This window comes from Dermochelys coriacea, chromosome 1, assembly GCF_009764565.3.
Source record: "Dermochelys coriacea isolate rDerCor1 chromosome 1, rDerCor1.pri.v4, whole genome shotgun sequence".
NCBI lineage: Eukaryota > Metazoa > Chordata > Testudines > Dermochelyidae > Dermochelys > Dermochelys coriacea.
The window spans coordinates 534,636-558,736 of record NC_050068.2 but is presented as its reverse complement, the minus strand read 5'-3'; the positions used below and the strand labels follow the sequence as shown (position 1 = coordinate 558,736).

Genomic DNA, 24,101 nt, shown 5'->3' with positions numbered 1-24,101 from the left:
CCCCGCTCCTCCCCCACCCTGCCCCCTCCATCCCCCCCACCCTGCCCCCTCGATCTCACCTCCCCCCACCCTGCCCCCTCCATCCCCCCTCACCTCCCCCACCCTGCCCCCTCGATCCCCCCCACCCTGCCCCCTCCATCCCCCCTCACCTCCCCCACCCTACCCCCTCGATCCCCCCCACCCTGCCCCCTCCATCCCCCCTCACCTCCCCCCACCCTGCCCCCTCGATCTCACCTCCCCCCACCCTGCCCCCTCCATCCCCCCTCTCCTCCCCCCACCCTACCCCCTCGATCCCCCCCACCCTGCCCCCTCCATCCCCCCTCACCTCCCCCACCCTGCCCCCTCACCTCCCCCACCCTGCCCCCACCCTGCCCCCTCGATCCCCCCCGCTCCTCCCCACCCTGCCCCCTCCATCCCCCCCACCCTGCCCCCTCGATCTCACCTCCCCCCACCCTGCCCCCTCCATCCCCCCTCACCTCCCCCACCCTGCCCCCTCCATCCCCCCCACCCTGCCCCCTCGATCCCCCCTCTCCTCCCCCCACCCTGCCCCCTCGATCCCCCCTCACCTCCCCCCACCCTGCCCCTCCATCCCCCCCACCCTGCCCCCTCGATCCCCCCTCACCTCCCCCCACCCTGCCCCCTCGATCCCCCCTCACCTCCCCCCACCCTACCCCCTCCATCCCCCCCACCCTGCCCCCTCACCTCCCCCCACCCTGCCCCCTCGATCTCACCTCCCCCCACCCTGCCCCCTCCATCCCCCCTCTCCTCCCCCCACCCTACCCCCTCGATCTCACCTCCCCCACCCTGCCCCCTCGATCCCCCCCTCTCCTCCCCCACCCTGCCCCCTCGATCCCCCCCGCTCCTCCCCCCACCCTGCCCCCTCGATCTCACCTCCCCCCACCCTGCCCCCTCGATCCCCCCGCTCCTCCCCCCACCCTGCCCCCTCCATCCCCCCTCACCTCCCCCCACCCTGCCCCCTCGATCCCCCCTCACCTCCCCCACCCTGCCCCCTCGATCTCATCTCCCCCCACCCTGCCCCCTCGATCCCCCCCTCACCTCCCCCACCCTGCCCCCTCGATCTCACCTCCCGCCCCCCTGCCCCCTCACCTCCCCCACCCTGCCCCCTCCATCCCCCCCTCACCTCCCCCACCCTGCCCCCTCGATCTCACCTCCCCCCACCCTGCCCCCTCGATCCCCCCTCACCTCCCCCACCCTGCCCCCTCGATCTCACCTCCCCCCACCCTGCCCCCTCCATCCCCCCTCACCTCCCCCACCCTGCCCCCTCGATCTCACCTCCCCTCATCTCCCCCCACCCTGCCCCCTCCATCCCCCCTCACCTCCCCCACCCTGCCCCCTCGATCTCACCTCCCCCCACCCTGCCCCCTCGATCCCCCCCTCACCTCCCCCACCCTGCCCCCTCGATCTCACCTCCCCCCACCTGCCCCCTCCATCCCCCTCACCTCCCCCCACCCTGCCCCCTCGATCCCCCCCACCCTGACCCCTCCATCCCCCCTCACCTCCCCCACCCTGCCCCCTCACCTCCCCCACCCTGCCCCCTCCATCCCCCCTCACCTCCCCCACCCTGCCCCCTCGATCTCACCTCCCCCCACCCTGCCCCTCCATCCCCCTCACCTCCCCCACCCTGCCCACTCGATCCCCCCTCACCTCCCCACCCTGCCCCCTCGATCCCCCTCACCTCCCCCACCCTGCCCCCTCCATCCCCCCTCACCTCCCCCACCCTACCCCCTCGATCCCCCCCACCCTGCCCCCTCCATCCCCCCTCACCTCCCCCACCCTGCCCCCTCGATCTCACCTCCCCCCACCCTGTCCCCTCGATCCCCCCTCTCCTCCCCCACCCTGCCCCCTCGATCCCCCCCGCTCCTCCCCCCACCCTGCCCCCTCGATCTCACCTCCCCCCACCCTGCCCCCTCCATCCCCCCTCACCTCCCCCACCCTGCACCGTCGATCCCCCCCTCACCTCCCCCACCCTGCCCCCTCGATCTCACCTCACCTCCCCCACCCTGCCCCCTCGATCTCACCTCCCCCACCCTGCCCCCTCGATCTCACCTCCCCCCACCCTACCCCTCGATCCCCCCCCGCTCCTCCCCCACCCTGCCCCCTCCATCCCCCCTCACCTCCCCCACCCTGCCCCCTCGATCCCCCCTCACCTCCCCCACCCTGCCCCCTCCATCCCCCCCGCTCCTCCCCCCACCCTGCCCCCTCCATCCCCCCTCTCCTCCCCCCACCCTACCCCCTCGATCCCCCCCACCCTGCCTCCTCCATCCCCCCTCACCTCCCCCACCCTGCCCCCTCGATCTCACCTCCCCCCACCCTGCCCCCTCCATCCCCCCTCACCTCCCCCCACCCTGCCCCCTCGATCCCCCCCGCTCCTCCCCCACCCTGCCCCCTCGATCCCCCCTCACCTCCCCCACACCTGCCCCCTCGATCCCCCCCACCCTGCCCCCTCGATCCCCCCTCACCTCCCCCACCCTGCCCCCTCGATCCCCCCCACCCTGCCCCCTCCATCCCCCCTCACCTGCCCCACCCTGCCCCCTCGATCTCACCTCCCCCCAGCCTGCCCCCTCCATCCCCCCCGCTCCTCCCCCCACCCTGCCCCCTCCATCCCCCCTTACCTCCCCCACCCTGCACCGTCGATCCCCCACGCTCCTCCCCCACCCTGCCCCCTCGATCCCCCCTCACCTCCCCACCCTGCCCCCTCGATCTCACCTCCCCCCACCCTGCCCCCTCCGTCCCCCCTCACCTCCCCCACCCAGCCCCCTCGATCCCCCCCGCTCCTCCCCCCACCCTGCCCCCTCCATCCCCCATCTCCTCCCCCCACCCTGCCCCTCGATCCCCCCCACCCTGCCCCCTCCATCCCCCCTCACCTCCCCACACCCTGCCCCCTCGATCCCCCCCACCCTGCCCCCTCCATCCCCCCTCACCTCCCCCACCCTGCCCCCTCGATCTCACCTCCCCCCACCCTGCCCCCTCGATCCCCCCCACCCTGCCCCCTCCATCCCCCGCTCCTCCCCCCACCCTCCCCCTCCATCCCCCCTCACCTCCCCCACCCTGCCCCCTCGATCCCCCCCGCTCCTCCCCCCACCCTCCCCCTCCATCCCCCCTCACCTCCCCCACCCTGCCCCCTCGATCCCCCCCGCTCCTCCCCCCACCCTGCCCCCTCCATCCCCCGCACCTCCCCCCACCCTGCCCCCTCCATCCCCCCTCGATCCCCCCCCACCCTGCCCCCTCGATCCCCCCCGCTCCTCCCCCCACCCTGCCCCCTCGATCTCACCTCCCCCCACACTGCCCCCTCCATCCCCCCTCACCTCCCCCACCCTGCCCCCTCGATCCCCCCCGCTCCTCCCCCTACCCTGTCCCCTCCATCCCCCCTCACCTCCCCCACCCTGCACCGTCGATCCCCCACGCTCCTCCCCCCACCCTGCCCCCTCCATCCCCCCTCACCTCCCCCACCCTGCCCCCTCGATCCCCCCCGCTCCTCCCCCCACCCTGCCCCCTCCATCCCCCCTCACCTCCCCCACCATGCACCGTGAATCCCCCACGCTCCTCCCCCCACCCTGCCCCCTCGATCCCCCCTCACCTCCCCCACCCTGCTCCCTCGATCTCACCTCCCCCCACCATGCCCCCTCCATCCCCCCTCACCTCCCCCACCCAGCCCCCTCGATCCCCCCCGCTCCTCCCCCCACCCTGCTCCCTCCATCCCCCATCTCCTCCCCCCACCCTGCCCCCTCGATCCCCCCCGCTCCTCCCCCCACCCTGCCCCCTCGATCTCACCTCCCCCCACCCTGCCCCCTCCATCCCCCCTCACCTCCCCCACCCTGCCCCCTCGATCCCCCCTCTCCTCCCCCCACCCTGCCCCTTCGATCCCCCCCGCTCCTCCCCCACCCTGCCCCCTCCATCCCCCCTCACCGTGCCACCTCGATCCCCCCTCACCTCCCCCACCCTGCCCCCTCCATCCCCACTCACCTCCCCACCCTGCCCCTCGATCCCCCCCGCTCCTCCCCCCCACCCTGCCCCCTCCATCCCCCCTCACCTCCCCCATCCTGCACCGTGAATCCCCCACGCTCCTCCCCCCACCCTGCCCCCTCGATCCCCCCTTACCTCCCCCACCCTGCCCCCTCGATCTCACCTCTCCCCACCCTGCCCCCTCCATCCCCCCTCACCTCCCCCACCCAGCCCCCTCGATCCGCCCCGCTCCTCCCCCCACCCTGCTCCCTCCATCCCCCATCTCCTCCCCCCACCCTGCCCCCTCGATCCCCCCGACCCTGCCCCCTCCATCCCCCCTCACCTCCCCCACCCTGCCCCCTCGATCCCCCCCGCTCCTCCCCCCACGCTGCCCCCTCCATCCCCCCTCACCTCCCTCACCCTGCCCCCTCCATCCCCCCCGCTCCTCCCCCCACCCTGCCCCCTCCATCCCCCCTCACCTCCCTCACCCTGCCCCCTCCATCCCCCCCCGCTCCTCCCCCCACCCTGCCCCCTCCATCCCCCCTCACCTCCCCCACCCTGCCCCCTCGATCCCCCCACCCTGCCCCCTCCATCCCCCCTCACCTCCCCCACCCTGCCCCCTCGATCTCACCTCCCCCCACCCTGCCCCCTCCATCCCCCCTCACCTCCCCCACCCTGCCCCCTCGATCCCCCCCGCTCCTCCTCCCCCACCCTGCCCCCTCGATCCCCCCCGCTCCTCCCCCCAACCTGCCCCCTCGATCCCCCCTCACCTCCCCCACCCTGCCCCCTCGATCCCCCGACCCTGCCCCCTCCATCCCCCCTCACTTCCCCCACCCTGCCCCCTCGATCCCCCCCGTTCCTCCCTCCACCCTGCCCCCTCCATCCCCCCTCACCTCCCCCACCCTGCCCCCTCGATCCCCCCCGCTCCTCCCCCCACCCTGCCCCCTCGATCTCACCTCCCCCACCCTGCCCCCTCCATCCCCCCTCACCTCCCCACCCTGCCCCCTCGATCCCCCCCTCTCCTCCCCCCACCCTGCCCCCTCGATCCCCCCCGCTCCTCCCCCCACCCTGCCCCCTCCATCCCTCCTCTCCTCCCCCACCCTGCCCCCTCGATCCCCCCTCACCTCCCCCACCCTGCCCCCTCGATCCCCCCCGCTCCTCCCCCCACCCTGCCCCCTCCATCCCCCCTCACCTCCCCCACCCTGCCCCCTCGATCCCCCCCGCTCCTGCCCCCACCCTGCCCCCTCGATCCCCCCCGCTCCTCCCCCCACCCTGCCCCCTCGATCTCACCTCCCCCCACCCTGCCCCCTCCATCCCCCCTCACCTCCCCCACCCTGCCCCCTCGATCCCCCCGCTCCTCCCCCCACCCTGCCCCCTCGATCTCACCTTCCCCCACCCTGCCCCCTCGATCACCCCCTTTCCTCCCCCCACCCTGCCCCCTCGATCCCCCCTCACCTCCCCCACCCTGCCCCCTCGATCCCCCCCACCCTCCCCTCTCCATCCCCCCTCACCTCCCCCACCCTGCCCCCTCGATCCCCCCCGCTCCTCCCCCACCCTGCCCCCTCCATCCCCCCTCACCTCCCCCACCCTGCCCCCTCGATCCCCCCCGCGCTCCTCCCTCACCCTGTCCCCTCGATCCCCCCTCTGCTCCCCCCACCCTGCCCCCCCAATCCCCCGCCCTCTCCTCCCCCCACCCTGCCCCCTCCATCCCCCTCACCTCCCCCACCCTGCCCCTTCGATCCCCCCCGCTCCTCCCCCACCCTGCCCCCTCGATCCCCCGTCCTCTCCTCCCCCCACCCTGCCCCCTCGATCCCCCCGCCCCCTCTTCCCCCCACCCTGCCCCCTCCATCCCCCCACCCTCTTCTCCCCCCACACTCTGCCCCCTGAGATCCCCTCGCGCCCCTCCTTCCCCCCATTCCTCTCATCCCCCCCCCTCTGCCCCCTCGCCCACCTTCCCCCACCCATCCGCTTCTCTCCTTCTTTGCCCCTTCCCGAGGTCCCCCGGGTCCTCTCCCGCTCCCACTCTGCCCACCCACTCCTCTCGTTCCCTCTGCCCCCCACCTGGCCCCCTCCCGCCCCTACTCTGCCCCTCCCCACCAGGCCCACCCCTCCCCTCGGGTCCCCTCCTGCCCCCACTCTTACCCCCGAGGTCCCCTCCCCCCCCTCCTCTCCTCCCCCTCGCCCCTTCCTGAGGTCCCCCCGGTCCCCATACTCTGCTCCCCCCGGGTCCTCTCCCACTCCCACTCTGCCCCCCCCGCTCCTCTTGTTCCCTCTAGCCCCCTCCTGCCCCTACTCTGCCCCTCACCACCAGGCCTCCTCCGGCTCCCAGTGCTCTCCTCCCTTCCTCAGTGCCCATATCACCTATCGCCCCCCAGCTTCCCTTCACCTTCCTCTGCCCTGCTCCTCCAGCCCCCAGTGCTCTGTCCCCTCCCCTACTGTCCCCCCTCACCTACCCATCCACTCACCTACGCTTCATCCCACTACCCAGCATCTCCAGTTCCCTCATCACCGACCTACCCACTCCACCCCTGAGCACCACACCTCCACCATCCCCTGCTGCCTGCTCCTCCCAGCACCTCCAACTGCTCCCTCCTGCTGCCCCATAACTTACCCTGTAAGGGACTAGTGCGAAGGCAGTTTGGCCTAGTGGTCACAGCCGGCCTGAGGTCCACACATCAGGGATGATAGTCTGTGAGCAGAGGTCAGAGGAATTACTAGAGCTGGGTTCAGTAAGCAAGAGTCGGGGTCAGAGTCAGGCTGGGATCAGAGACCAGAAGCCAAGATGAAGTCTGAAGTCAGGCTCTGCAGACCTGAGTTCTAGGCCACCAATCTTTACATCATCCCTCTTCTTGAAGGGCACCCTTCCTCTGGATGGGCACTGGGCTTGGTTTATCCAGGTGGTCCAGATGAAACCTTTTTACCGGCTCAGGTCATGGACATGGGCAATGAATTCCCAGGAGTGTTTTTTAGTTCTCCCAATTGGTTAGCGAGTACAGTCTCCTTCACTGCAATATAGAGTACCATATATTCCTCATGCCCTTGGAGCTGGACTGGCAGGGATGCTGTTAGGATCAATCAGGAAAAGGGTCCTATGTGTTAGGTTTCAGGAGGGAAACATGGAAATTATTAGGAATCGTTGAAAAAGGGATAGAGAATAAGACGGAGAGTATCTTATTGCCCTTATATAAATCCATGGTACGCCCACATCTTGAATACTGCGTACAGATGTGGTCCCCTCGTCTCAAAAAAGATATACTGGCATTAGAAAAGGTTCAGAAAAGGGCAACTAAAATGATTGGGGTTTGGAAAGGCAAGATATGCCCCATATGAGGCAAGATTAAAGAGGCTAGGACTTTTTAGCTTGGAAAAGAGGAGACTAAGGGGGCTATGATAGAGGTATATAAAATCATGAATGGTGTGGAGAAAGTGAATAAGGAAAAATTATTTACTTGTTCCCATAATATAAGAATTAGGGGCCACCAAATGAAATTAATGGGAAGCAGGTTTAAAATAAATAAAAGGAAGTTCTTCTTCACACAGCGCACAGTCAACCTGTGGAACTTCTTGCCTGGGGAGCTTGTGAAGGCTAGGACTAGAACAGGGTTTAAAAGAACTAGATAAATTCACGGAGGTTAAGTCCATTAATGGCTATTAGCCAGGATGGGTAAGGAATGGTGTCCCTAGCCTCTGTCTGTCAGAGGGTGGAAATGGATGGCAGGAGAGAGATCACTTGATCATTACCTGTTAGGTTCACTCCCTCTGGGGCACCTGGCATTGGCCACTGTCGGCAGACAGGATACTGGGCTGGATGGACCTTTGGTCTGACCCAGTATGGCTATTCTTATGGTCTTACGAAAACAGATCAAGGGAGTTGCAATTTGAAGGTGACAGGGCTGATTTGCTAACCTATCCAGAAAGGTTTGAGGAACTGGTGGTCTAGCTTGTGAGATGGCATGTTTGTATGGAGGCGCGTTGCTGCGAGTCAGACTTTTTGACCCGCTGTGAAAGCTGGGTCTTTCTGGTGTAAACGGTCTGAGTACCACTTATTTTCCTTTCTTGTGTCTTCGAGGTGGTCCTTAAGCTCCTCCTGGATACGATGAATTTATTTGATCCAGTTGGCAGTGGCAGGGTTTGGAGAGGCTGCTGGCAAGGCCAAGTGGAAACAAGGGTGGAACCTGTAATTTTCAAAGAAGGTGCTCTCCCCGTGCAGGCCTGGTCAGTGTTGGATGAGAACTTGGCATGAGGAAGGAGGGAGAACCGGTTATCTTGATGGTAGTTCACAAAGCACCTTAGGTATTGCTCTAATACTTGGTTCACCCTCTCTGTCTGCCCATCTGTGTGTCAGGTGGTATGCGGAGAAGGTAAAAGCACGAATGTCCATTAGATGGAGTGCTTCACGCCAAAAGTGAGAGACAAACTGCAGGCCTCTGTCTGAGGTGATATGATCCAAAAGCCTATTAAGGCAGACCACATAAACCACTAGTAGTCAAGCTGTGTTTTCAGCAGAAAGCAGGCTGTTACAGGGGATGAAGTGCACTGTTTTGGTCAGTTGGTCTACCACAATTAAAGCTACTATGTGGTCATCAGAGTCAGGGAGTTCCATTATGGAGTCCATGCTGATTGAGGCCCATGGTATAGGTGGGGTCTCCAGGGGTATTAGGGTGCTGAGGGGCTTAACACGAGGCATCTTGGTGCGCGTACACAGGTCACAAGAGTCAACCTAGTCTTGGACTTTAGCTTGCTTATGGGGCCACCAGAAGAAACAGGAAGCCACGTGGAAAGTCTTAAGGAGGCCAAAGTGGTCTCCCCATGGAGTGTCAGGGATGGAGCACTTCTAGCCAGGGGAATGTATGTGTGCCTATTGAGGTAGGTGATCCCGTCCTGTGTGGAGCACTGCATTTTGGTTCTGGCTCTTGTTTGCGCGGGCTGTTCCGTCACCTCCTGTGCTAATGGATCACCCCACAGAGCGTATCAGACTAGATCAAGCAGGTCTTGGTGGATTTTGGCACGAAGGAAGTTCCGAGGTTTTGGGAGACGGAGTGGTTCTTGGTTAGGCTCTTCGCCCTGTCATTGTCTTTCCTATTCCTGGGTGATGGATGATGATGAAATCAAACTGAGAAGAATAATGACCACCTGAGAAGTCTTTGGTTCAAGGTTCAAACCTTAGGCAGATATTCAGAAAAGACTTGCACTGGGTTTCTGTGTCCCTTGAGGAGATGGTGCCATTCTTCAAAGGCTGATTGAATTGTGAGTAGCTCCTGATTTCATATCTCATAATTCTGTTTGGCAGAATTGAGTGTTCAGGAGTAGTAGGCACTGCGGTGCAACACTTGCTGTGGACCATGCCTCTGAGAGAGTATGGCCCAATGGCTACACTGGAAGCATCCAAACATTTGGGTAGTGGTACTGTGGGGCCCTGTTCAAAAGGCAATAGGTCCCAACCCAATCCTGGAGCATGGAATTTTCTTTCTGAGACCATGCTAGCTGCTTGCGACATGTCTGATTTTCTGCTAGGAGCTGCACCAATTTGGACTGCAGCAGATGGTTCTCAGTATGGAGTTGTGCAACCTGCTCCTGGAGATCCGGTACTCCATGGGGTCCAGTGGGCAATAGTAGACCTGCCCCTTCCATAACCCTGTTCAGGGGCTGCTGCAGAGGAGGTCGGAAAGGGTCTGGACAAACTGTAAGACTAGGACATAGATGGTCTGGCTTAGCAGTCCCAGCTGAGCTGGGGTCTACACGTCAGGGATGATAATCAGTGAGCTGGAGTCAGAGGAATCTCTAGAGCTGGGTTCAGTAAGCAAGAGTCAGGGTCAGAGTCAGGCTGGGGTTGGAGACCAGAGAGCAGAGGTAGTATCAGGGTGAAGTCAGGAGGCAAGAGTCAGGGTCATTGTTGGGCTGGGATCAGACACTGGAGATCAGGACCAAGGTGAAGTCTGGAGTCACAGCAGGCCCAAAGTCTGTGTGGTTGCCCAGATAACTTCCTGGGGCACCCTCCAGGGTTAAATAGGGTTCCTGGCCAATCAAAAGGCTGCAGGGGTCACTCTGAATCCCTTGGGTGGTACTTCGTGTGGTGCTGCTCTCCAAAGTGTTCTGCGTGGTCTCCTGGTGGCGCTGTGGGAATGTCAGCTGTCCCAGGCTCTGCAGACTTAGTTCTAGTCTGTGAATGCTTCTAGTCTGGTGAATGCATCACCAGGGCCCCCCATCACCTACTCCCTCCCACATCCCCCTCAATGCGCCCCTCACATCCTCCACCTCTCCCATGGCACTATCTGACCCCCCCACACACACACATTTTCTCCTCACCCAATGGCACAACCTAACATCCTCTAACCCCACTCTGTCCCCTCCCGCACCATGGCACAGCTTGCCCCCTCTGATTTCACCTTGCCCCCTGCCCGAGAATAGACTGCCTGTGATCCCATCCTCCTGGCACAATCTGCCCCCATTTTGCCCCTTCCCCATGCTTCCATGGCACCTAGACTGACCAGGCCTTTGTCTTTGGCAGCTTTGTGTACACAGAGATATCATGCAGTCTTCCCCAACTCTCCCCAGTCTGTTCCCTGCTGCTGCTGACCCAGGTAAGGAGCCTTCATCTCTGCTGCCACAACCAGGGGAGTACAGGGACTTAGAGGGGGAGCTCTTTCCTCACAGTCAGTGCTGGCCCCGTTGCCCCAGGGTTGCCCTGGAGGTTGTTGTACTACAGGTGAGGTCAGAAGTGAATTTGGGGGCATCTCTATTCTAATGCCAACACCTCAATAGCTCATTGTGATGGGATCCCCAGGGTGCAACCTTAACCCTCCAGCCTCTTGCGATGCTTTGCTAGTGACAAGCACAAACCCCTCTAGGTGCTGTTATCACTCAGCACAACAGCAGATGGAGCCCCTCACCCAGCTAGATTGCATGAATGCTCCCAGAGCAGGTCATGAATCACTCAGAGAAAGGCACCCGCCAAATCCCCCCAGTTCCCAGCCTTGCACCTCAGGAATATATAGGAACTCCTCACTTAAAGTCGTCCCGGTTAATGTTGTTTTGTTGTTACGTTGCTGATCAATTAGGGAACATGCTCATTTAAAGTTGTGCAATGCTCCCTTCTAACATCATTTGGCAGCTGCCTGCTTTGTCCACTGTTTGCAGGAAGAGCAGCCCATTGCAGCTAGCTGGTGGATGGTTGGAACCAGGGTGGACTGGCAGCCCCCCTATCAGCTCCCCGCTCCCCTAAGTTCCCTGTGCAGCAGTTGCCCAGCAGGCTATCAATTGCCCGCAGTTCAGCTGTCCCTCCCCCCACTTCCATGTGCTGCTCCTGCCCTCTGCCTTGGAGCTGCTCCCCAAGACTCCTGCTTGCTGGGGGTGGGAAGAGGAGGACTAATGTCAGGGTGTCCCCCTCCCCTCTGCTCCTGCACCTCTCCAACCCCATCTTCCGTAGAGCAGGGACATATGACAGGAGGGAAGGAGCTTGCCCTGGCAGCAGCTGTGGCTCAGCTTGCTGATCTAATTAACAAGGCAGTGTACTTAAAGGGGAAATGCACATCTCTCTCTCTCACACACACAAGGTGTGTGTCTCTGTCTCTGTCTGCCCTCCTTCCTTTCCTGCTGCCTTGTAGAGTGTGAGCCTTGAGGGCTCAGCCAACTGCTAGTTCATCATTTAGCAGTAAGGCATTCCCTGGGAAATATCCCACCCTCTGACTCCTCCACCTCAACCAAGCTTCACAGTCATCATCACTATGTATCCGAGGGTCCTGCTGAAGCTGTGAAACACAGATAGGCCGTCAAAGATCACATCGATGGGAGGGAATCTGACCCCGCAATACAGTCCAGTTGAGTGTGGGCAGTGTAGGGGGCTAGAGTGGGGGCACCCTCAGCCTTGGGCTGAGCACTTGCTCACTTCTCCTGGCCCTATCTCATGACTCTGTCCCTTTGCAGGTGGCAGAGAGCCCAGGAGCTCCCAGCCAGTGGAGCATGGCTGGGCCTGGGATGTCCGCCAGAGCCTTGCTTCCCAGCTCCAAGAGACAGGGAGGCCTGACCCCCAGCACTTAGACGCACTCGTGGCTGAGCTGATCGCTGTGTTTGCGAAGGTGCTGCAGAGGAGCAGCCGAAGTGCCTGGCTGCACCTGCTGGATGTCCTGCAGCTCCTCAGCCCCTTCCGGGAGCAGCTGCGTTGCCGGGAGGAGCTGCTGCCCTACATGGAGAACCTCTGTTACCAGTACTACCACAGTCAGGCCCTCGTGTCTGACCTAGATGTCCTAGGAGCCATGGGCCAGGCCTTCCCCAGGGACAACTCGGAGCTGTGTGCCCATCCACTTGCTGCACGCTACAGGGATCCAGTGCCCCTAGCCAATTTGCTCCCTGTTGGCTCAGAGCCAGCCTTCGCAGGGCAGCCCTGCCCCTTTGTCCTAGACCAGGAGGTAGAAGAACCAGCAGCTCTGTGCCAGCCAGGCCCAGTGTCTTTGCAGGAGCTGCAGAGAAGTGTGGGTCTGGTGGGCATGGAGGTGGCTCAGAAGGAGACCCAGTGGAAAAGCAACCTGGGCCTCATGTCCCTCGCCCTTGGTACAGAGGTGCCTGTGAAGTATTGCTGTGCTGAGCCGAGGTAAGGGCTTCCTCCGCCAAATCCTGGCACCAGGCTCCAATGTCCTCCCCCAGGGCATGGGCTGCTCTCGTGGGTCCCGCACAGTCCAGGGATCACCCAGACTCCCACCTCCCCAGGGCCATAGGGATGCTGGACTGTACGCCCCAGAGCTCACTGTGACTGGAGAGCCTGCCAGCTGGTAGTGGGGACTGTGAGCCAGGACTCCTGGGTTCTGTTTTCAGCTCTGAAAGGGGAGTGGAGGCTTGGGAGTTCGCTCAGGGGAACTGGGCAGCCAGGAGTCCTAGATGTTTTTTCTAGTCCTCTCTGTATGGTGGTCTAATGGTACAGATCCGCCCTGGGAAGTGAGTGTCTCTCCAGCACTGTGAAGGTGCAAATCCTAGCCATGCTGAGTGTGGCATCCCAGCTGCTCTCTCCCTCCCCCCCGCCCACGCACTGGAGAGGGACATGGGGTGACCTCTGCCCTGGAGTTCTCACAGTCATCCTGTCCTCACTACAGGCTCCTTCCAGACCCAGGCCGAGAGGCTGCCATGCCCACCCAACAGGTGGTGGAAGGAGAGCTGGGCTTCTCCTGGCAGTCCCTGACGGGGCTCCGGGCTGCTGAGATTTTTGTGAGGAACAGGCACCTGGGGAAAATCAACTTTGTCTACCTCAACATTGCCCCCGACAGGCACTTCAGGTAACTGCACTCCAAACTCACCCTTCTGCACCCACACTGCCCCTACCAGGCACTTCCCTAGTGCTGTATTAGCTTCTGGGATGTCAGGCTCAGTGCCCCCAGTGGTGCTGCAGGGCTCAGTGCTCTGCTGGCCTCCCCGTGGTGGGGCAGGGTTATGTGTGGATAGGTGGAGCAGCCAGGCCCTGCTTCCTGTTTCCATATAGGCCTTGGTATCTTCCTTTCTCAATACAGACCCTACGACCTGGTTGTGGTTCCTAAGCGGCAGGCCAACCCCCAGCACTATGTCTTCTCCCCCTTTGGGGTGCTGCATGTGCACCCTGAAGAAGGTGCTGAGGCCCTGACACTTGGAGAGTGGCACCGAGAGGCCATGCTGTGGCAGCTACTCCAGTGCATCCCCTTCTTCAGGCATTACGTTGTCCGCAAAGCCTTTGCCCGGTGAGTGGCCCAGGGCACTGCAGAGGAACCTGCGAGGGATCCCACCCTCCACACTGTGCTCGGAGGATGGTGCCTGGGGGCCTGAGCCCTGGATGCAGGGGACCTATATTGCATGTGTTGAGGCAGGACCTGAGGTTGGTTGGACTCCATTAGCAGCCCCATTAGCAGCTTACAGGATCTGCACCTGATGGTTCTGGCTGCAGGCACATGGGCTGGAGCCCAGGGATGTGGGCAGGGTGGGACCTATAGCAGCAGGTCGGGATGGAGCCCCTTGTTGATGTGCAGTGTCTCTCGCCTCCCTGAGCTAGACCCTCTTCTCAGCATGGCACAGCTCCTAGTCTTACTCTCCTTCCCCCATAGCTGGTGGCAAAATGTGAAGCACCTGCAGCTGCTAACACGCCAGGAAGCCCTGGGCAGCTACCTGCTCCTGGCTGTGCCCCACTTTGGAGCAGCACTGCTCCACATCTCCAGGTAAGTGGGAGAATGTGTGTGTGGGAGGGGTGTCCCTGCCGCAGCCAGGACCTAGACTGAGAGCTGTACCCCACTCAGAACAGCCCCTGTCCAGGTTGGTGCCGCTTCCCTTGGAATCCCAGCTGAGAACACCCCGTGCTGGAGGCCCAAGGCCCTGGATGTAGCCTTATCTATACTTCATGGTTACTTTAACAAATTCCCACCCCAAGGGCCAGCCTCCGAGACAGCCTACAGGAGAGAGGTTACCAACAGAAGGGGCCCCATGGTGTGCAACAGAGACTCCATAGTGTTCTTTCCATAATAATTCCCTTTATTAATCGACCAAACAATGCATACACTGTGTTACCCAAGGTTCTTTCAACCCAAAGCTCTTGATATATTTTACTCTGTGCGAGGTGGTGTCAGGAAATAAATCAGGGAGACATGGCCGGCCGACCAATAGATGGCTGGCACAAACAGGACAACACAAGGGTGCTTTCACTTAAAGCTAAACTTTACTTAATCTCAAGCACTTATACACACGTCTGCAACAGATTAGTAAAATACCCCCAACCCTTAATAATTGCCAAAGCTGAGTGTGGCTCTCAAGTGGCACAGCGGCAGCCCGTCTATCAGTGGGGAACACAAGATGCATCCAGAGGGAGAGTCCAGTCCTGAAGAGTCCCACCACTTCAAACTTTTCCCCAGAATGACATGTCCCTTAAAGAAAACTTGTTAAATATGCAGATTCAATGGTCAAGCAAGAGGTTCCTTCTGATTATCGATTAACCAGGTATGGGTTTTTCCAGAGTTTGCAGCCTTGAGGCCCCAATAGACATTCCTGGGGCACATCCTGCTCTTCTAAGATGCATGTATCGGCAACTTCAACACAATTCTTATCAGGAAGGACGCAGGGTCAAGCTGCCCTCTCTGTGGCACCCAAAAAACATTAAACTGAGACTACTGAATGTCCAATTTACAGCCTGCTGACTTGGCTGCTTTTATCAATAAGTCATAGTGGTTTCAGGTACTTTACTCGTTTGCCAAAGTCTCCCTGTACAACTGCAGTCTGGTAAAGCGCAGAGAGAGACCTGTACAGAATGGTGTTAGTCTTCATCATCATCGTCCTTAGCAGTGGGTGTCCTCCTGGCATCTCCCTCAGACAAGGCACGCAGGCCGGGATACACCCACTGGGGTTCAGACATATTTATAAAGGTTTGAACCCCTTTTCTGTATTTGAACTTCCACACCTCACTACTTTTGGAGTGCCCTATTTTTCATAGGCTAACTCATTAATATTTACATCACCTTAGCGTGGTAGTAACGGGTGGTTACCTTAAGGAAGTCTCAAACATTTCACCCTGACTAGCCGTGTTTGTCTTGTGGCATCTACTATCTTTCGGAGACATTAGAAACTCGAATGTCGAAACTCTGCAGTTATTTTCAAAACAGCAGCATCAGGAACATACACGCAGTCTCAGCCGGTTTATTGTTAACATGCTAATGCTACAACATTCAGTAATACTTACCTTTCACCTCTTTGTCCTAAATATACCTGACACAGTTTATCCTGGGTTATGCAGAAGACAAAGCACATGCACCCCCTCACCCCCCCAGCCTCTTTAGGTTCTCCAGTGCTCCTCACTGAGTGCTTTCTCCCCAAGCAGGGGCCTGAGGAGCCTCTGTGGGGCTCTTCCCTTCAGGAGCCAGTTGTCTTCACACTCCTGACTCCCTTCAGGCTCACAGGGGACATTTGACTTCAGGGTCAGCTCTTCAGTGGTGCTGTGAGCAGAGCCTTGGGGATGAAGGGCTGAGGCCCCAGCCAGTGAGCTCAGGGTTACTGGACTGGACCGCAGGAGGGACTCTCGGGCTTCTACACTCCTGTTCCTACCCTCTACTGCCTGGGGCTCAGTGCCCAGGTGAGGCTGGCTGTTCCCATGGCCCTGCCTGATGGATCCTTGCTTCCTTCTAGACTCCTGCAGGAGCTAAGATCTGTACACTGGCTGCCCCAGGATGACTCCAAATGCTACACCTTCCCGGAGCTACAGCAGGCCCTGGCCCAGGAGAATGGCCGTGCCCGAGGCCTGCTCAAGAGGTTCCTCACCCTCTGCTCAGCCATTCTCGAGCTGGTAAGGCAGGGTTGGAGCATCAGGGAGACCTGTACTCCCAGTGCCCCTTGGCTTCTCTCCTGGAGTGCACCCTGCTGGGAGGGGTCAGAACTGCAGTACCAGCAGCTCCACAATCAGTGCTCCTGCCCTGCTCCCTACAGTGCCCTCTGATGGGAGCTCCACTCGTAGCCAGTGCCCTTGCCCTGCTCCCTACAGCTCCTGCAGGGAATGGCCAGAAGCTCCACAACCCCACAGCCAGTACCCCTGCCCGGCTCCCTACAGCTCCTGCGGGGAATGGCCAGGAGCTCCACAACCCCACAGCCAGTGCTCCTGCCCTGCTCTCTATAGTGCTTTTCCAGTGCTGGGAGAGGAGTACCTGGGAGTTCCCTCTACAGGTTCTCCTCTCCCATGGAAGCTCCACGCCTGCCCTATGGACCCTACAATTCAAGGCTTTTAGGGTCCTGGTTTGGCTGGGAAAGCTCTGGGAACTCTCAGGGTTGTGTTCCCCAGTCAAATCAGGGAACAGTGCTTCCGCCATGCTTGATGTTTCTATCAGAGACCTTTTAGGACCCTCTCTCTCCATCCCAGAGCAGCAAGAAAGAGTCTCCTGCAATAATGTGGAGCTCCATTGCTGGAAGAGATTTGGGCAGCTCCCTTCACTCCTTCCCCGTCCCACCCTGAGCACTGACGGGGAAATGGGTCTGTGCAGGGAACCTGCCTTCTCAGCCCCCATGTGTCCATGTCCTTGCAGGTGCGGGATGACACCTACAAGATGGTGCATGGGCTGCAGATCCAAGCACAGAGCTACAAGCTCTACATCACCAAGGAGTCCCTGTATCTTCAGAGAGTCCACTACAGGGACCTGGAGAGGAGGCTGAAGGAGGCTGAGTTCTGGATGCAGAGGCTGGGCAGCCTGGCCCAGCTGGTGAACCTCCTGACCTGCCAGAACTTGGTCTCCATCGTGCAGGAGAAGGTCACAGCGTTCGTCAGCAATGTCATGAAGGTGAGGCAGGGAAAAGGAGGCTGAAGGCTCTGAGTGTTTCATGCTCTTGGCCTGCCTCGTTCTCAGTCTGACACTGGCATTGGCTCGGAGTTGAAGGCCAGACAGGGCCGTTAGGCCCCCTAGTCTGACCTACGACAGCACAGGCAGAGATTCCTGCCCAGCTCCCTGCACTGAACCCAGTCACTTGTGTTTATCTAAAGCAGTTGTCTCCAAATGTTGGAGGGCCTTGCCCCTGCCTGCGCCTCTCGGAGTTGTGGCTGTGAGAGACACGCACGGGATAAGAGAGCCGAGGCTGGGGCCAGGGGCTGGGGGTGGGAGCAGAACTGCAGACGGGCCGCGGTGGGGGCTGGCAGCTGGGCCCACAGCCAGGTGCGACTACACTTCCAGCCCTGCCCCTGCCCCAAGGCCAGGGACAGAGCTGCAGCCAGCAGACATGGCTGAGGGCAGGGGCAGGTCTGGGAGCGGAGCAGCAGCTGGACTGGAGGCTGGGGCCGGGGCCAGGGCCAGGGATGGGGCTAGGAGCTGGGTGGGGATGCTGCTGCAGGTAGGACCAGTCAGAGCTGGGGGTGGGGAGGGGCTGCAACTCACAAGCATTCAATGAAGTCTAAACACATTCTTTATCATTCTAATACCTAGTTAACAATACTAACACATGGGTAAGCCAAAAGCTGGTTTCAGCTATGTCAGTAGTCAGCTGAGGCATTGGGACCATGGCCTGAGCTATCTTGTCTGACAGCATCACGGAAGACTCCATCACTTCCCTTGGGAGTGGGGTCCAATGGTTAATCACCATTGCTGTTAAACATTTGGGCCTTATTTCCAATCTGAATTTTTCTGGCTTCAGCATCCAGCCATTGGTTCTTGTTCTGCCCTTCTCCACTAGCTTTAAGAACTCTCTAGCATCTGGTATTTTCTCCCCAAGGTGATAATTATAGACCATAATCAAGTCAGCTCTCAATCTTCTTTTGGATAAGCTAAACAATTTGAGCTTTTTAAGTCTCTCCCTATAAGGCATTTTTCCCAGCCCTTGAATAATTTTTGTGGCTCTTTTTTGGCACTCTCTCCAATTTTTCAACATCCTGTTTAAAATATGGATATCAGAACTAGATGCATTATTCCCGGCTCAGTCTCACCAATGCCATATATAGAGGTAAAAATCACCTCCCTGCTCCTTCTCACTCCTCTCTTGTTTATATATCCGAAGTTCCCATTAGCCCTTTTTGCCACAGCATCACACTGGGAGCTCACGGTGAGCTGCTTGTCTGCAATGATCCCTTTCAGAGTCTATGCTTTCCATTATATAGTTCCCCATTCGGTAGGTGTGGCCTGCATTCCTTGTTCTTCGAGTGATTGTAAGTGTGCATTCCTCTCTTGGTGTGTGTGCGCCCGACGCACAATCACCAGACATTTCTTCGCTCAGTGGTAGCTGTCAGGGTGGCTCAAGCACCTTCTGCTGCCACACACTGCTGGCATCTATGTAAAACATGCAGCTGACTCTGAGCCCCCACCCCGCAAGTTCCTTCTTACTGCCTGGGATGGTCGCTGGAATGGCTCTTCTTGCATTTGCAAGTTCTCTCAGTGGGCTGTTTTTTCTTCTATTGTAAATAGAGTTATTAAGGTTACTAGGATTTAATTAGTTTTTTTTTTTAACGATCTCAGGGTTTCATTTGTCTTCTGGTGCCAGGGGATGCCCCTGTCAACAGGTTTCAAGCCCTGTGTTTCCTGCAGTAAGGCTATGCCTGTGAGTAACCTGCACTCAAGGTACCTGAAGTGCCTTGGGGAAGCTCAGATTGGAGGGAATTGCCAAATTTGCAGGGACTTTTAAACCTTGTAGAAGAAAGTTTCTACTCATCGAGGTGGCCTTGAGACCTCCATCTGAGCCAGGCTGGTCAGACTTGGCACTGAGTGCCTCAGCATTGGTGAAGAGTGTGCCTCCTATGTACCTGAGTCCTGAGACGGCTGAAAGTGGGAGAGGCCCAACATGGAAATCTGCTGGGCAAGGGGCTAAGTGGAGAGTGCAGTCTAAGCCCAAACACCCCTCTGCTTCGGTACAACAGAAGATGGTACCATTGACTCCAGCATGTGGGCAGGTTTCATCGAGTCTGGAGCCAGAAGGAGCTCCTTCCACATCTATGGCACCACACTGCACTCTCGCTATCTTGGTACCAACCATGCCGGAGGCATTTATGGCTGCCAGGGTATACCTCCTGGCCCTGTTGGTGGCAGTATCGCTGGCAGTACAAGAGGTGTTGCTATCGGTGCTGCCGGACATGGGAGAACCAGCAGGATTGGTACAACACTCAGTACTATGCCAGCCTCATTTACCCTTGATGGCTCACTCTTTGGTACTGTCCTCTCCTCTCTGTGGGCCTCTCCACTTTGGCACTGGTTGCTGGCACCATCTGGAACTGCACCTCTGTGGTTAGCAGTAGCAGAGTTATCGTCTTCCGAATCGGAGGTTGGGTCCTATGTTTCCTGTCCTCAGAGACTCTTTTGCTATTCCTCCTCCAGACGTTTCCACCATTCCATGAGCCAGTAACAGAAGTACCATTGAGTGGTTAACCAGGAGAGTAGTCTAGGGGTACAACATCAATCAAACGTTGACCGCACCCCTGACTCCTAAGGTCCCACCCACCTGTGCCCCTCCTCCTGTGGTATTACTTGTGGGGTTGAGACTGACACATGACTAGAAGCAAGGGGTGGCATGTGATCCTGCTAAGAACTCTTCCCACCACCTTCAATTAATCAGAGTGGGTTTCAGCCCTGTTGGACCTCCCCAAGAGAGGATTTGACCAATGGCAAGTTCAGCAGTGGGGAGACCTTTCTGGAAGAGGGTCATGTGACCCCTTGAAGAACTTCTCCCACCACCCTCTAATAGTCAGCATGGTCCCTCCTGGAAAGGAAATATGGACTAATCAGAACAGGTATAGCACAAGGGCCTAGGCTGGAACTCTCGATCTCTGGAGTTCAATGGTTGGCCAGTCAGCAGCACCACTCCTGGAAGCCCATTTTCTGTGGAGGAGGCCATCTTGTTTCAAGAGCTTGTTTTTCAGATTTCTGGAAACGCTATGGGGAAACATGGCTTCCACCATCACCCCCTTGATGAACCACGGAATTCGTTTAAGCTTGGAGGGTCCATAGTCATCTGCAGAGACAATGCTACATCAATTACCATTCCGACAAGGCAGTAGGAGCTGCCGAGGGGATCCCTTTGGCCCAGCCATTGATGGATGCACTGGAACCTGACCCCAAGATCCAAGTGCTTGTGAGGCAGACTGACGAGCATCATGAATGCCCAGCATCTGCCCCCATAGAGGAGGGCGACAATGGTTCACTGCAGTTGGACAAGGTGAATGGAGATGACGTTGCTTAGGTAAATAGACTGTAAAAAGTGGCAGTTGAGGATTGGGTATAATGGGCTAGGAGCCATCCTGCATAACTCTAAACCCAGTGCACATGCAGCTGTTTCTTTTCTGAAAATCTCGCTGTCGCCTTTCTAGAGGACCCAGAGGCCCTGGGCAGCTTTGCATCAGAGAGCAAAGGGGAATCAGGCTCAAGTTGGTTTTGCTCGGCACCAAAACAGCTTGTTCAAGAGGAGACCGAATGTGAAGAGGATAACAGCTGTATGGATTTAAAGAAGGCCCTTGGCATAGAAGTAACTGAGCCAGTGCCTTATTGTGAGTGTAAAAGAGCGATGTGGTCTATTTGTATGTTTCTGTCTGTGCTGTCCATAGTCACTGTCTTAGGGAGAAGCTTTTGAAGATTGTGAGAGCTGTGTTGTAGATGAGCCAGGCCAATGGCATCATGACTGTGTGACTTGGACGTCAGAGGATAGAAACCTCAAGCTCCAGGCCCTGTATGCTGACCTGTTTTTGGAAAGCTTATTGAACACTCTTATTGCCATAGGTTATGCAATGCAGTGTCTGTGCGTAACCCAAGAAAATTTAGCAGAAGGGGTGATCTTGGTAAATGCTGTGCAAAGCACTCGAGACACTAACAGTGATTTAAACAAAACTACCAAGCTGAGGGATACCCACTTAGTGCATTATCTTGATTACCTGCTCCACTTACAAAGTTACAGAACCCTGCAGGAAAAAGACTAATGGTAAGAAATCTAAAAGGATTAAAATAGAGAATGGTGAGGAACAAGCATGTGATATAATAAAACTTGGCAATATAAAAGGTCTTCATGGCCTTTAAATAGCATGAAAGTGTTGGTGGGGCATCTCCGTTTGTTTTCAAGGGCTGTATGTCTTTTAAATATAGTTTGTGAGATCCCAGCTATTGTGTCATTAAGAAAAGAGACCTATTTACATCAGAAAGCTGAAGTGCAAGTAGTAGAATTCAATGGAAACAAAACAAAATAATGTTTAAAATAAAGCTAAAACGCTCTGATATTCTGTATAAAACATGGACGTTTGTGATGTGAGTACAAATGAGCTGACTCAATGCCATTGAACTGCATTGGTTTAACCAGAACCTACAGAAAAAACAGGGTTGTGTGGAGCCTATCACTGTCCGACGCAATGACATGCCCAGGTTTTCTTCATGTTCCATCGGGGTTAAAGATATTCGGTCCTGTTGGAATTAGAAATGTGATCAGTAATGAGGTCTGATGAGCATTCATCCACAATAAGGGGGGTGGGAAGTACTGATTAATATTAATCAGGGGGTTGTACAATGCTGTGGGGCTGTCTTTCCAGTAACTCAATCATTAAAAGTTTAAAAATAATATATTAAAAAACAAACAAATGATGGTCTAACCCAAAATGGAACATGGCAAGAGTTCACAAACCTCCACCACATTCATAACATAAGCATGTGCTGTAACATTTAAAAGCCAACGTTGTAGGTTGTTTACTCTGGTTGTGCTACATCTGTTTTTATTTAAAAACAAAGCAGAATTTTAAGTACAAAAGAAACATGTTTAAAATGAAAACAAACAAAAACAAAAAAACTAAGACATTCATTGATATCTGCAAGGCTCCCATTCAGGAGAGGTGACAGTAACATTAAGGATTGTTGTGTATGGTGATTTACTGTTTAATACTGTAAGAAGTTCTATAGTGCTCCATTTTTTGTTGAAACAAAAAAAATTGATTTTAAGTAAAAATTAGCAAAAATGTCCCAGTTGTGCAGACAATTTAATTTTCATCCACAGATCACAAAAGGGAATGTTTAGAAAGGGGTGCACACATTCCTTATGTATCTATTAATTAAGAGCTGTAGTGATGAAATCAACCTGCTAACTACAGACATTGAAGTTTGTTTGAAACAAAGAGTTAGGTTGGTTAAAAAAAACAAAAACAAAAAACCTGAGCTTTTCTAGAGACCGTCTTCTTGTAATGGAAACCATCTTGAACAGAATGGCGGTAGCTGGACTGCAAGACAAGGTATGTTGTTTGTATTTTAACTCTGAAAATATGTACTATATAATGTTACTCTTCCTTACTAATAATGATAGATGTCTTCATTGCAGTGTGACCTGTTTAGCTGGAGACAGCGACTTCAAGCTGTATTTTACCAGGGCCAGGTAAAACCCCATTTTATCTATGTGTGCTTAATACTATTTTTTAAAAAACCTGGTATTAAACATGGGTTTCAGAGTAGCAGCCGTGTTAGTCTGTATTCGCAAAAATAAAAGGAGTACTGGTGGCACCTTAGAGACTAACAAATTTATTAGAGCATAAGCTTTCGTGAGCTACAGCTCACTTAATGCATCCGATGAAGTGAGCTGTAGCTCACGAAAGCTTATGCTCTAATAAATTTGTTAGTCTCTAAGGTGCCACCAGTACTCCTTTTCTTTTTGGTATTAAACAGGTTGTATAGGGGTTTGGGGTATTTGGGAATAATACTAACTAAAATTTTTGCTTGCTTTTTAACCCAAAAGCCCAAATACCCATGGGGGGAAACAGACTAACCATATGCCCATATCCCTTTATCCTGTGATGGAAGGTAAATTTCCGCAATTGCCTTTTAAACACTGTTTTTAAAAGGGGTATTTTAAAAAGTTCGTTTTGATGCTTAAATTGTTGTTTATGAATTAGGGGTATATGCAGAAGATAGGTATGATTTTTTTTTAAGTATTTTGTTGCAAACTTTGTTTTGGGTGTGTGTATGTGAATTCTGTAAAATGTTTTGTTTAATGCTAAATTGGAGTATCTCTGTTTTCCTAAACAGGCTTGTGGTACTCTCTTGATGATGCTATAGTCAGAGCTACAGAGATACCACCTACAGAACCAACAAAGAACCAGGAATCTGCTCAGAGACCTTTAACAATAACACCAATAGAAAACAGCAGCAGAGAACACATGGAGCATCAGGACTGTTCAAAGCTCAGATACGTCAAAACGAAGAACAACAGAATAGATTACAGTAAAAGAGCAACAATGCGAACACAACTCCAGTTCCTCAGTAGTAGACACCACACCAAGCCCTGAGAAAACTGTGAGTGAAAACATACAGTCACAAACCTGGAGCAAGTGCTTTAGGGGTTGTGAACAAAAAACAAGAACTGAAAACCTATGTGAGGCAGGGGTATCTCCTTATGAAGTATCTGAAAATTGTTATGAACTATTCTCTTAATAAGCTAGTCATAGCCCTCCAGTATTCTAAAAGGATTTGGGAAAAACACGATGCTTTGTTCAGAAAGCTGATGGCTGGTTTATCCTCAGAGTTTCTAAAAGAAACTGACTGGAAACTACATCAAAATACAAAAGCTCTTGTGGCTGACTTAGAAAAATACTTCAGTTTTCCAGAGGGTGTCTCTGGTTCTGAGCAGACAAGACTAGTAATGGAAAGGGGTACAGGTAAAAAGGACATCCTCAAGGGGTAAACTGAGGGGTAAACAAAAGGGAGGTCAGTGTTTGGAGGATAAAC

General features: G+C 56.6%; 1 protein-coding gene across 1 annotated transcript in view; it reads left to right on the top strand.

Moving 5' to 3' along the window:
* Positions 1–10,272: 10,272 nt before the first annotated feature.
* Positions 10,273–24,101, top strand: part of DNHD1 (dynein heavy chain domain 1) — a 145,328-nt gene continuing 131,499 nt past the window's right edge. The window contains 7 exon segments of the mRNA XM_043503758.1: positions 10,273–10,544; positions 11,887–12,550; positions 13,047–13,226; positions 13,458–13,661; positions 14,022–14,132; positions 16,084–16,240; positions 16,971–17,222. Coding sequence (XP_043359693.1) covers positions 10,493–10,544; positions 11,887–12,550; positions 13,047–13,226; positions 13,458–13,661; positions 14,022–14,132; positions 16,084–16,240; positions 16,971–17,222 — 1,620 coding nt within the window. The 5' untranslated portion in view covers positions 10,273–10,492.